The sequence below is a fragment of the Varanus komodoensis genome, unplaced genomic scaffold (assembly GCF_004798865.1).
Source record: "Varanus komodoensis strain SLA01 unplaced genomic scaffold, ASM479886v1 scaffold1, whole genome shotgun sequence".
NCBI classification, from domain to species: domain Eukaryota; kingdom Metazoa; phylum Chordata; class Lepidosauria; order Squamata; family Varanidae; genus Varanus; species Varanus komodoensis.
The window spans coordinates 6,281,735-6,293,812 of record NW_025335268.1 but is presented as its reverse complement, the minus strand read 5'-3'; the positions used below and the strand labels follow the sequence as shown (position 1 = coordinate 6,293,812).

Sequence of the window (12,078 nt, the reverse complement as noted above, 5' to 3'; positions counted from 1 at the left end):
AGAAAAGGAATATTGGCCAATTATAGCCCATTGAGAGAGAATTTCACACATTAGAAGGGGAGGAACAATAGTTTGCATAAGTGACCATCAGGTTTCTAGTAATAAGAATAAAAAATACCCGAGAATAAAAATAAGGGAAAAGCAAACACTGCAATTTTAAAATGATCCATGCTGAATTTACAGGCGCTATTTTGTACTTTGCTGCAATTTGCAGGCTGAGCCAGCAGAAGTTGTGATCTGTTGGGCTGGGAGAGGGGAAGAGTAGGAGAGTGAGTCAGAGGAGGCAGAGCAGAGTTCTCTGCATGCGGGAGAAGGGAATATATATATTAACTTGATAGCTGTAATTAGGATGTTTTAAAGATAAGTGCCTCATAATAAAAGATACCTCCTTTTTCTTAATTTGCAGGTTGCCTGAGGCCATTGGTTCTTCCTCATAGTTATATTAACATATCTGAGTTCGACTCTTCCTTCCCAGTAGGATCAATTATATATTTTCAGTGCTTTCCTGGATATAAACTAGAGGGGACAGAGTTCCTTGAGTGCATGTATAACCTTATCTGGTCAGATAGCCCACCTAGGTGCCTTGATGTGGAAGGTAAAGCATCTTCTATATTTTTAAAAACATGTTTCTTGGCAGCTAAGATACAATGTATTTTTATATGGGGTGATGACTTTTCTCTTGACCCATCTTTAGTCTTTCCTCAAAGTAAATAAGCAACATGTGTTGTTTTACAATGTAATCCTACACATGTCTACTTAGAACTACATTTCACTGAATTCACTATGACTTACTCCTAGGTAAGTGTTGCAGTCCAGCACATCGCAAGGGCAGCGGGCTGGGAAAGGCTGTTACGCACGCTCACTCTTCATCTGCACATGATGTGTACCTGGTGCCATCATCAAAGTTGCTTCTGCCCTGTCCCTTTCATACTGCGCAAAGCTGTTTACTTGCACTCTCTGCAAGTATTATGGATCTTACCCTGTTTTAATATTTGCGGTCTCCTGACTACCAACAGCATTTCCTGTCATTTGATTTTGTCTGAGGTGCGTGCCCAGATTTTCTTCTTGTTCAGTTTGTCTATTTATAAAAGCATCTTCATCCACATTACAGTCTGAAGATCCATTTCAAAAACATAATAAAGTTGCAACATTAAAATACTAGAAACAAAAAACTAGAAAAATAAATAAAAATATGGCATTAAATTTATTTCTAAGATGAGCAGAGAAGTTTTCCACATGAGGGTGGTCACTTGTGAATTGCCAAAGACAAAAGAGGATTCCTATTTGCAGAACATTTGTATATGCTAATTGATATGTTTTGATGCAAACTTAGAAATTATAGTTATCATTTAAATAGAAATTGTTTACATCTCACCATAGCATGCAAGACTGTCATCAGGGGACTTGTGTGCCGTGCTCAGTCCGCTGTCCTGGTGCTACTTTAAGGCCCAGTTCTTCTTTCTGAGGGTTGTCTGTCTTTAAAGTGGACTTGCATGGGTCAATCTTTCAAACAGAGGACACCTTCAAAATACAGCCCTTTGGTAGCCCTTTAAGTAAAAGACAGTCCTCTGTGAAAGAAGACACATAATCACACTGGCTTCACAGCCTAGTGTATTGCTAGGGTTACATGGGAAAAGGCTGTCATAAGAAGTGCCCTGCTGGGCAACCAGATGCCTCCAAGAAGCCAACAAGTAGGGTGTGAAAGCCATCGCTCTGCTCCAGCTGGTGGTATCCTGGTCCCAGACTGTGTAGAGCCGTAGGGCTCAAGGGCCAGCACTCTGAAATGCACCTGGAAATTAAATGATGGGGATGCCGTGGCACCAGTGGAATATGCACTGCAGATGCCATGCCAAGTAATAAATTTGAGCCAGCACATATTAGCAACCATTCTCCCAGCTCAGGATTTTCTCCCAGCATTCTGAAGTGGTGCCGTTCCAAGAAGGCTGTACGCCATCTAATTAATCTGAATCTGAAAAACGGCTCCTAACAACCATGAATGCATTTTTATCATCTACACATTTTCTCTGTTTGTTTTGCAGTCCAAACCTTTTCCCACTGGGAATTGCCCTTCCATGAGTTGGCTGGCAAAAAATGCAGGTAGTATGAGGTACAAACTAAATGCCCTTAAAATATGCTGCTTTTTGCAATTTAATTGTGAAAGGATTGAATTTCAAGCCTCCAAGAGGTTACTCTAAAGTTTTTATGAGGATTTTTCCTTCTTAACCAAGAAATCCTGACTTGGAGGTTCTTCTCCTGAACTCATGCGACGGATTTGTAATACATTATCTACCTCCTAAACTTACAGAATAAGAGGCCAGCTTTAGGGATAAATTGCATACCACATTCAGCCAAGTGAGTTTCTTCAGAACACTTGGGTAAATTGTATCAGATCCTATTACTATTCAACCTATTGATTTGTCCTGGCAGCTTTTCTGTAGATGCTTCCCTTAGTGATGGTGCTCAGAATGCCCAGTGAGCTGAAAAGGATTGCTCTACTGAAGCACTTTCTGTAATGTCCGCTTTTGTGTGAAACATGGAGGACAGTACCCACTGGTACAGTGTGAAGCAGTATGGGCTTCTCATCCTTCTAAATTCTGTGATCTTGCAGTGTAACCATGGTGTACCTGAGAGAGGCAGTAATGTAATTTGGCTCCCCATCCAAGTGCCCCTGCCTCAGCATGTAACAAGCAGGCATGGGAGAATTCTGATTTGTAAGTGTGAGCGAGAGATATTTTGAGACTTGAGATTGTAAAAGAAAATAGTTGGCTTTCTGCTTGGCTAATCCCAAGAAAATGACAGCCCTTATAAGAAAGACTGGTGGTGATTTCTCGGGCTTTTAGGGTTGCATTTAATGATATCATTCTGTTAATTTAAAGCTTAATCTGCTTGGTGAAACCCTCTTTTTATTATTCAATTTGCACTGCACCTTTCTATTCTGAAAATAGCACTCAAGTCTTTTTTATCCTTATGCAAATCACCAGTTCAGTACTTGGTGTTCCACAACTTATTACAGCTTCATTAGTACTAGTTGTTTGTACTGGTTGTGCTAGTTATCCCATTAGTGAGTGCTTGTGCAATTGCTTACTAAACATGCAGCTGCTCTAATGTAATAGCTGTGGTACTTTTTCCACTAACAATTGGATTCAAGCTATTTAAAAAAGAAAAAAGAGATCAAATAATTCTGAGCTTAATAAATTTCTTAATTTGCTTGGAGGGATGTTTGTTTTTCTAAAACTGGATGAATAAACAATTTTAACAGACTACTCAGTTTGATACTTTTTCTCTTAATTTGTTTCTTTAAAGAAGATACTATTGCAACAGAGGAAAAAAATTACTGTGAAGAACAAGCTGGCAGAACAAGCAAAATAAAATGACTTGAAGATGTTAGAATTTAGAATTCAGTTTATTGTTTTCAATTACTTTTTGAAATGAATATTTGTTTTAGTAAAACAAATGAGATTTAAGCAAAATCTTTTAGGATAGAAAAATTGCTAAGTAAACGTAATAAAAATAAAAATATAGAAAGAAAATACAGGTATCTGCTATAAAGGATAGCTATAGCAGATATCTATTCCACTTTTATAGTTTTATTGCTTATAGAATTACTTCTGGACTCCTACGTTACATTCTTAAATACAGACAGATGGCGGGGGTGCTAACGCCCCTTCCATTGCTGGTCATTGGCAGGAAGGTATAGTAAGAGGTTTAAATGGAAAGATGGATCAAATTATAATAATAATCAGGAGGAATTGTCTATCAAGGTTGATTTGCCAGTGGAGCAAATTTTTATGTGAACATGGGCATCCTAACACTGGCTGCTTCTAAAGCAGCATAATTAGATCATCTGTCAAGAATGATTTAGGCATAATTGGTCCTGCTGATGGGCAGGATAATAGGTATTCTTGACCTTTTTAGTGTCTCTCTTTCTGGGTCTGCGTAATATCACTGTTGCAAATATCAACGGGCTGCCACCTGTCAAATATTTGGGTAGCTTTTTTCTGTTGTATCAGCACATGCAATTTCTTAGCATCTCAGGAAAATGGAATACATATATTCCATATATATTCAAAGACATTTGTGCTCAAACACACATTATTCTTATTTTAGCCGGACTAATTATAAATGCTTGCAGTGCTCTGGCTTCTGTTTTAGACCCTCAAAGGGTGGGGGCGGGGGGGGGAGCAGGTAGAGAAAGAGTTCCGCAATTTTCAACTGACAGTATATGTAAACTGCAAAGTACTGTGTTGTTATCTTCAGGTGCATAAAATGACATTTTGAGGATTGCCATCAGATGAGGATTTGGTATCTCTTGTTTTTCCCTTCAAAATAAAAGAAGTGTTTGGAAATGTGCTGTAGTAATTTAAAAAAACAAAAACGAACAAACCTTTTCTGTTTTATCGAGGGGTTCTTGGTTTCTCTAAGTGACAAGCTGAGCTTATATAGTCAGAAGCAGAGGTTGTAAAATTATATACTATTATACATCCAAGGAGCCAATTGTGGGTTTTTCTCTGTTGTGGAGATCTTTGTAATTTTTCTGGCTATGTGTATGCTGCATTATGAAGAGAGCAAACGATTGACTTATGTGTTGCTTTGTGTGCCTTCTGTTCCAGTTTGATAAAAGGGCTGTCAGACAAAGGCACCACTTCATGACTATTGTGTGTTCCCTGAAGAAAGCCCTTACAACAGTTTCTAGTTAACCAAATATCTACATTCCACTGTTTGAACTGTACTTTCTTTCCCAAAGTGTTGCATTTTTCAAAAGCTGCACAGTAGATTTTTCCTTCTCCCTGCACTATTAGACTGTGTTAAGGGTTAGCTGAGAAAAGGAGAAAATCCAGATTCTCCCTGAGGCCTAGCTTAGCATATTGAACTATATTTTTATCTGACAGTGTACTTCTAAAAGGACCAGCATACCCACATTTGACACCAGGGAGAGCTGTGTTACTGTTGTGCATCCTGGACCATATTTATGGATGGAATGCTAAGCCAGTGCAGACATTGCTTCTGAATATTTTTGTATCATGTATCTAAAGCAGCACAATCAATCATGTTAGTTTCAAACTCAGCTCATACAGAAGAGGTGTTATGCCATTATGGAGGTTTTTGAATGATACTCAAATGTCTTCTTAACATTTGCTGCAATTTTGTCCTCTGGGTCCTTCGATTTGGTAAATTCTATCAATCTCATTTTACAGACTTTTCTGTAGATAACTTGCATAGCCTACTTTTTCATTATCTTAAGGGCACAGTCCAATGCATGGATAGGCAGAAAAAATCTATGCTGGCTGGAGCGTGCTGGGAATTTTTTATATAAATAGACATAGGATTGTATCCTAAAAACATGGTATTTAAAATGTTACAAGATCTAGTAAAATTGGCCTGATCCTACTCAGTGGTTTGATCTTTATGTAAGATAAAGGTCTTTGAAACTAAAGATGACCAGTGCTATTTTTTACATATCTCGTCCACACATCTTAATTATAGAGGCTTTGATCAAACTTAATTTGACATGCTCTTTTCTTGTGCTTCCTCCTGTATGTTTTAGAGTCCTTCCTTTTAGGAAATAGCGCACCTGATTTGTTCTCTTCCAGTGGGAGCTGAACGTGTCTCCCACCAATACAGACAAAGCTGCTGCAGTGGTTTGAGCATCTTTTGCTGTACAGCTGTGGGTGTCGGACCAGCCTGCTTCCTGGCAGACACACAACATCCTGCTGTTTTCCTCTTCGGGCAAAGCAGACATTCAGGAGCTTCCACTTCAGTGGTTAACATTAAGTATGATTAATGACGTTCACGTGTTCTCAGACTAACCATAGTTAGGGCAATACCAGAGGGCTTGGCATTTCATACAAAATGCTGGTTAAGTAAAAGCAAAAGCTTCCAAACATCCACACCTGCCAATCTGGGAAGAGAGTAGAGGAAGCCAGTGGGGACTTGTAGGCCACGAAATTTGAAAGACTAAATGTGGCTAAGCATTATGTCTGAACACTTCCTTAACATATTTGTGTAAGAGGGCTGATGCCACAAAAGATGGCAGTGCTCCCGTTAATTCTTAGTTACATCTCCTGTTTGTGTATTTAGAATAGTGCTTAGGTTATAATCTGTGCTTCTGGACAGAGGAATTCTAACACCACCCACTCAGGCAGCATTGTGCAGTTACTCAATTTTTCCCTCCTTGGTGGGTTTTTTCCTTTTTCTTTTAACAGTAAGAAAAAAAGTGGGAAGAAGTGGCAGGAAAGCACAGCAGGGTGGTAAATTGGAATTGTTGTCTGAGACCTTCATAAACTGCAATGAATGAGGCTGGGCGACCACACAATAAAAACCTCATCGGGAAGTACCTGATATTGTGCTTCCTTTTCACTGCCCTTACAGTACTTCTTTAGTACAGAGAGGTTCAAGTAAAGAAATTGTTCTAGCTTTTTGTAGTTCATAACGACTAACTCCTGCACCACTTGGAAGCATAGAAGAGCTTGATTTGGAATACATTCCGGAATATTCTGTGTCTCTGTGTATTTTGTTTGTGCTTTATGATTTTAAAAAGAGAAATACATATTTTAAATGATTATTTGGAAGTACTCTGCCATGTATAATTCCTACAGGATGAATACTAGAGTCTAAAGCAGACATTACTTTAAATATGTGTCTGGCAGCCTTGTCTTCCTTCATTTTTACTTCAGAGAAGGCACAGGGCTCCCAGGTGGGACCCTAGAATAGGAGCAAGCAGTTTAAAGATCTCGATCAGGTCTCCTGCAATTATTCTAGAGTGAAAATGTTAAGACAACATATGTTCTAGACATACATTTAAACAAATCATTTGTAACGCATTTTGTTTTTAAAACACATCCTTACAGCATGTCATAATATGCTGCATTTGTCCTTACATTTTAAAAATGCCTGTTCTTGGTTCCTTAAATGAAAAAGAATCTAGTCAGCTATTGCTTTGCTATTTATACTCCCTGCACATGTATCACTGCTTTAGAGGAAAGTGCTTGTTATTTATGGAGCTGCAACAAAGCATTGCAATGTGGAAAGTTCCTGTTCACATTTTCCACTAGCAAGATACACCATTCCAATTTTGCACACCTTGAGAAATGGAATAGCTCAGTACTATAAGTATGGAAAATCAAAATGGAGAATAAAAGTGATCCATTATCCAAGGAGCATATTGATAAGAACATCAAGGTAAGCAATACTGATACCAGAATACCTGGAGCAGGAACTGGTCTAGGGAAGCAGTTAGACTATTTGCATGACAATGGAGTTAAAGGAATGCTAAAGAAGATAAGGAGTTTGCAGAGAAGTGGGATTAATTATTTTCATCTGTCTTCAGTGCAGAAGATACAGGACAAATACTTATGCCCAAACTGATGTTTTTAGGAAGGAAGTTTGAGGAACAGAGGCAGATAGTGATAATGAAAGATGAAGTTCTCAAACTCATTGACAAACTGGAAGTTAACAGATAACTGAGCCCAGATGGTCAACCTAAGATGACTCAGATAGGCAATTGCAGATCTAGACAAAAATATGTAGCATGGCCCTAGGATCAGCCTCTGTACCAGAAAACTAGAGAATGACCAATGTGATACAACATTTTAAAAAGGAATCCAAGAGAAACTTGGGAAAATACAGGGTGTCCTGGGTATTTAATGTTTGTTCTGAGTACACTGGTTGAAAATATTGTTGAAGTTAAAATGAATAACCACATCAAAGGAGAGGCCCTGCTGGAAAAGAATCAGCCTAAGTTCCAAAAAAGGAACTAGTTCGAGTTCTTTGAGAATGTCAGTAAGCATGTGGACAGAGTGGATCCAGTAGACATTGTTTTCTTGGACTTCCAAAGGTCCAAAACTCCTCACCAAGGATTCCTGAGCTAAAACATGGAATAAGAGGAGAGGTGTTCTTATGGATCAGTAACTGTTTAAAGATCAGAAAGCAGAGATTAGAAATAAAGGGAACATTCTCCCAATCAAGGAATGTAAACAATGAAGTCCCACAGGGATCTGATTTGGGATGTACGCTTTTCAATTTATTAATAAATTATCTGGAATTAGGGGTTAGCTGGGAAGTGGCCAGATTCCCTGATGACATCAAATTTCATGTCAGGGTAGTTCAAATGAAAAGGGAGTGTGAGGAACTCCAAAAGGAGCTCAGTCTAGGAGACAGAGCATCAAAATGTAATTCCTTGTAGGCCAGTGTAAAGTGATACCAAAAATTCCAACTTTAATATAAACTGATGGGATCTGAGTTGGCAGTAGCTGATCAAGAAAGGAATCTTGAAATGAAGATGTCACTACTGGTGTCATAACTTAACATCAGTGGATTGACTACATAAGCAGTGCTGAGTCCAGTTCTGGCCAATGCACTTACAAACAGATATTGTAGAGTTGGGGAAAGGGCAACTCAGTCATCAAGGGGGCTGGAGCAACTGCTACGTGAGGAAGAGTCACAACATCTGGGATTGTTTAGCTTAGAAAGAAGGAGAGTAATGGGAGATGTGATAGAAATTTAGGGAATTATGCATGGTGTGGAGAGGGAGGCCTTTTTCTCCTCCTCTCATAAAACTAGGACCTGGCATCATTAACGAAGCTGCATGGTGGGACATCCAAGATAGCTGAAAGGAAGTACTTCGCATGGTGCACAGTGAACTCTGGAATTTTGCCAATGTGGATAGTTTTACAAGGGGGATGGACAAATCCGTGGAGAAGGCTGTCAATGGCTCCTGATCCCAATGGCCATGTGCAATCTCCAGAATCAAGGGCATTATGCTTCTCCACACTAGTTCCTGGGGCATGCACCCACAGGGAGAAGTACCACTTAGGCCCTGCGTGTGGGTTTCCTGTGGACACCTGGTTAGCAACTGTATGAGCAGAGACCTTGGTCTGATCCATCGTGTCTCTTACATTCTTTTCTCATTGCTGCTTCTCTTAGGAAGGCAAGATTCTGTTTGTTCAGTGTGATGGATTAGCTCAGATTTGTACTGAGGAGCATTCTATAATTTCCAAGGTGTTTTGGCCAGTTTTTCAGGCATGGTAATACAATGGCTGATCTGAGTTTGAAAGAATGCAATGCCTTTTCGTTCCAAGTCTCTAAATCCCTTTTGGAAGATTATAAGCCTTGAGAGAAGAAAAGGTACATAAATTTTAAGGAGCTACGCCTCCTGTCTGTTTTCCTTTACTGATGAAATGGAGAGATTGTCTCGCTACTTCCAAACCAATGAAAGCTGATACATCGGCTACCTGAATTGCTTTTTCCATTGCCATCTGCGTCCTTTGTATTGCAGAGAGAGGATGTGTTGAGCTCACAATGCCTGGTAAACAAAAGCAAAGAATAAAAGTAGTCTATTATCTCCCACATGCTTTTTTTAAGGAAGACTGATCCTTTTTTCCAGGATGATAGATTAGGCAAGGTGTGTTCAGAGTAGCACATTCCAGTCCAAGATAAATTAATATCAAGTATTCTAGCAGGGAACTCAGGTGCTATGTGGCCAACATTGAATTACTGAGAAAAAGCAGGATGATATTGACATTCTTGTGAAAACCCCAAGTTTGCAGAAACAGAAAAAAGGGGGGGACAAACTACCCCCCCACCAAACAGCAGCCCAATTAAGATTTTAGGCCCCCCTTAGATGACACTTTTGCTCACATTGATGAGGCTTCTGTTTCCAGGTACTTCGTGGGATTAAAATCAGCTCCATTACATCTGTCCCCTACCAACCCAGGTGGGCCTTTTCTTTCTTGGACTTTGTATCTTTTCCTTTACACAGCATCAAGGTGGCACTGCTGTATAGTGGAACTGAGAAAATACATGGTTCTTATAGCAGAATTTCCAGATAATACCACACTTTCCTGATTTATAATAGGCACAGAAAGGGGTGCCAAGTCTGGGAGAGGTTCTGGGTGATGATGATTTAGTATAAAGTGCCTACAAACTACCCTGAGTGAGGAATCACAAATGCCCTAAGACCAAGTTCAGCTCCCAGGAGGAGACAGGCAGCTGTTACAGGTTTCTGCCAGAACCTAAAAGCATTTTCTATAGTGGCTTGCTTCTAGCAAACAAGAATGAGTTAGAACTCACGGCTTGCTGTGCAGGGTTATTTTGGGAAGAACAGTTTTATCATGGGTTACGGGGTTTGACCACAGCCACCAGCAGAGGTGTCCAAAAAGGATCCTGAGCTGCTTGCTTTTCATGATCTTGCCAGTGAGTGGTTTTCCATTGGTGCTGAAAGTGCCCTTTGGAAGGAGCATCCACTAACCCCATCTTTTATTTTTTAATGAATCAAACATGTAATTGGGGTCATACTTTTTCCAGCTATTTTGTTGTTGGGGTGGTCTTTCACAAGTACATCCTTTCTGCTGACTGTTTTGTGCTGCCTTGCTGGTTAATTTCCCTGTCAGTTTCAGGCGTCCAAGGGAAAACAGGACAAACAAGCAGAAGAGTAAGTGCACCCAAATGGGGGGGGGGGGGTGATGTGACCCTCTTGCTTTTAAGTGTTGAACTAGCACTTCCCAGTGTCCTCCCTTTGCTCACCTGGAGGACTACCAAGCTACTCCAGAAAGGGCAGGCAGTAACACCCTTCCCCTGCATTTATAGCTCCTTTTGTGGTTCCCGGATAGGGGTTGTTGTTTCTTTAACACTTGGAAGGCAACTTTATGGGTTGGAGTGGATGTGGTCTCATAGGGATGGGGGAAGTACTATGGGTTATGGGGTCCCATTTGTTTCCTCCCATTCTTCTACATGCCAGGGACTTTGTTAAGTATGGGTAGATATTTATTAGGAAATAAATGGAAGGAAAATATATACATTTGATGACTGGGAAGTAGATGGAGGGGAAACTTTTTTGCATATTTACAGGCTGGGATTGAAGTAATGGAGCAGTTAATACAAATGCACAGAATTCTGCTTCATTACTTAAACTTGTGTACATTTCTCTCTTGTTTTATTTCAAACCTTCAGGGAACTGCAGGAACCACATTGGTAAATGCTCCAAAATGGAGCTGCAAGCAGTGGGAAGAGTTAATACGGCTCCTCTGGAGAATTGAGGAAGTGCTGAAAAAGTGGATGGTACTAAGAAATGTCAGTTCATCACTTAGAGTTGAGAGGATTATATTACTAAAGGGAGATATTGTTCCTCCCACCTTTTGAGACACCTTCTTCTGCCTCTTTTTGCCACTCTGCTGAATTAATAGCTTGATAACTGGCCCTGAGCAACTGTCAGCAAATTAGCCTATATGCAGTTTCAGTTTGGTGGCCTGGTACCTTTTCCACTTCTCCCTTCTCTTTGACAGCTGAACCAAACAAGAAAGTTGACTAGGTAATGCATCAGATAAACATAATGGAACACTTGTGAAAGACCAGCAAAAATAGAAAGACTAAAAAATATGAACGCAATTGTGCAATTTTCAGGGGCAGAGGAAAGAAAACCAGCAACAAGCAAACAACAAAACACAAGCACAATTGCACTTTTTTGAGGCTCTGGCTGATTTAAAAAAAATTAAAGCAGCAAACAAAAAGTGTAGTAATCAAAGTGGTGAAGGAGACATGACATGGGCTCTGCCATGAAGAACACTGGGATACCTGCTGGAGGCGGCTGAGGGGATAACAACCCAAGATAAGCCTCATCATCAAAGAACAGCCAGTCTACCGTGGTCTATTTGCAAATATACTTTTTTATACTTCTTGGACACAGAATGCATAGAGAATAAAAACCAGGGGTGGGAGAGATGGAATAGATTATCTTGGAAGATGTAATTGCTTTTTGGCTGGAAAACTCTGCATTGCAACATTTATTACTGGGAGAGACCCATTTCTTGGTTATGTGGGGAAAGGCAGTTATGGGTGCCTGGTGCAACTGAGGCAGGGGTAATGCTCTCCAAATCTGAGTGGCTCAGATTCTTGCCACAGTCCTTGCCACCACCACCCAAAGATCTAGACACAGCATAGGATTACAGAGCTCTCCCAAGCTATGGACCTGACCTTTCATGGGAAGCGCAACACTTTCCAGAAAAGGTTGAACATTACCCCCAAGCTGGGCTTTCTACTGACCAGTAGCACCTCATTCTTGTCTGGATTTAAACTCAGTTTGTC

General features: G+C 40.1%; 1 protein-coding gene across 2 annotated transcripts in view; it reads left to right on the top strand.

Moving 5' to 3' along the window:
* The window catches only part of SUSD4 (sushi domain containing 4), a 97,843-nt gene that overhangs the window by 69,960 nt on the left and 15,805 nt on the right, over window positions 1-12,078 (top strand). For both annotated transcript variants that reach the window (XM_044448202.1, XM_044448193.1), the window contains exon 4: window positions 407-595. In XM_044448202.1, coding sequence (XP_044304137.1) covers window positions 407-595 — 189 coding nt within the window. The remainder of the gene's footprint in view (window positions 1-406; window positions 596-12,078) is intronic.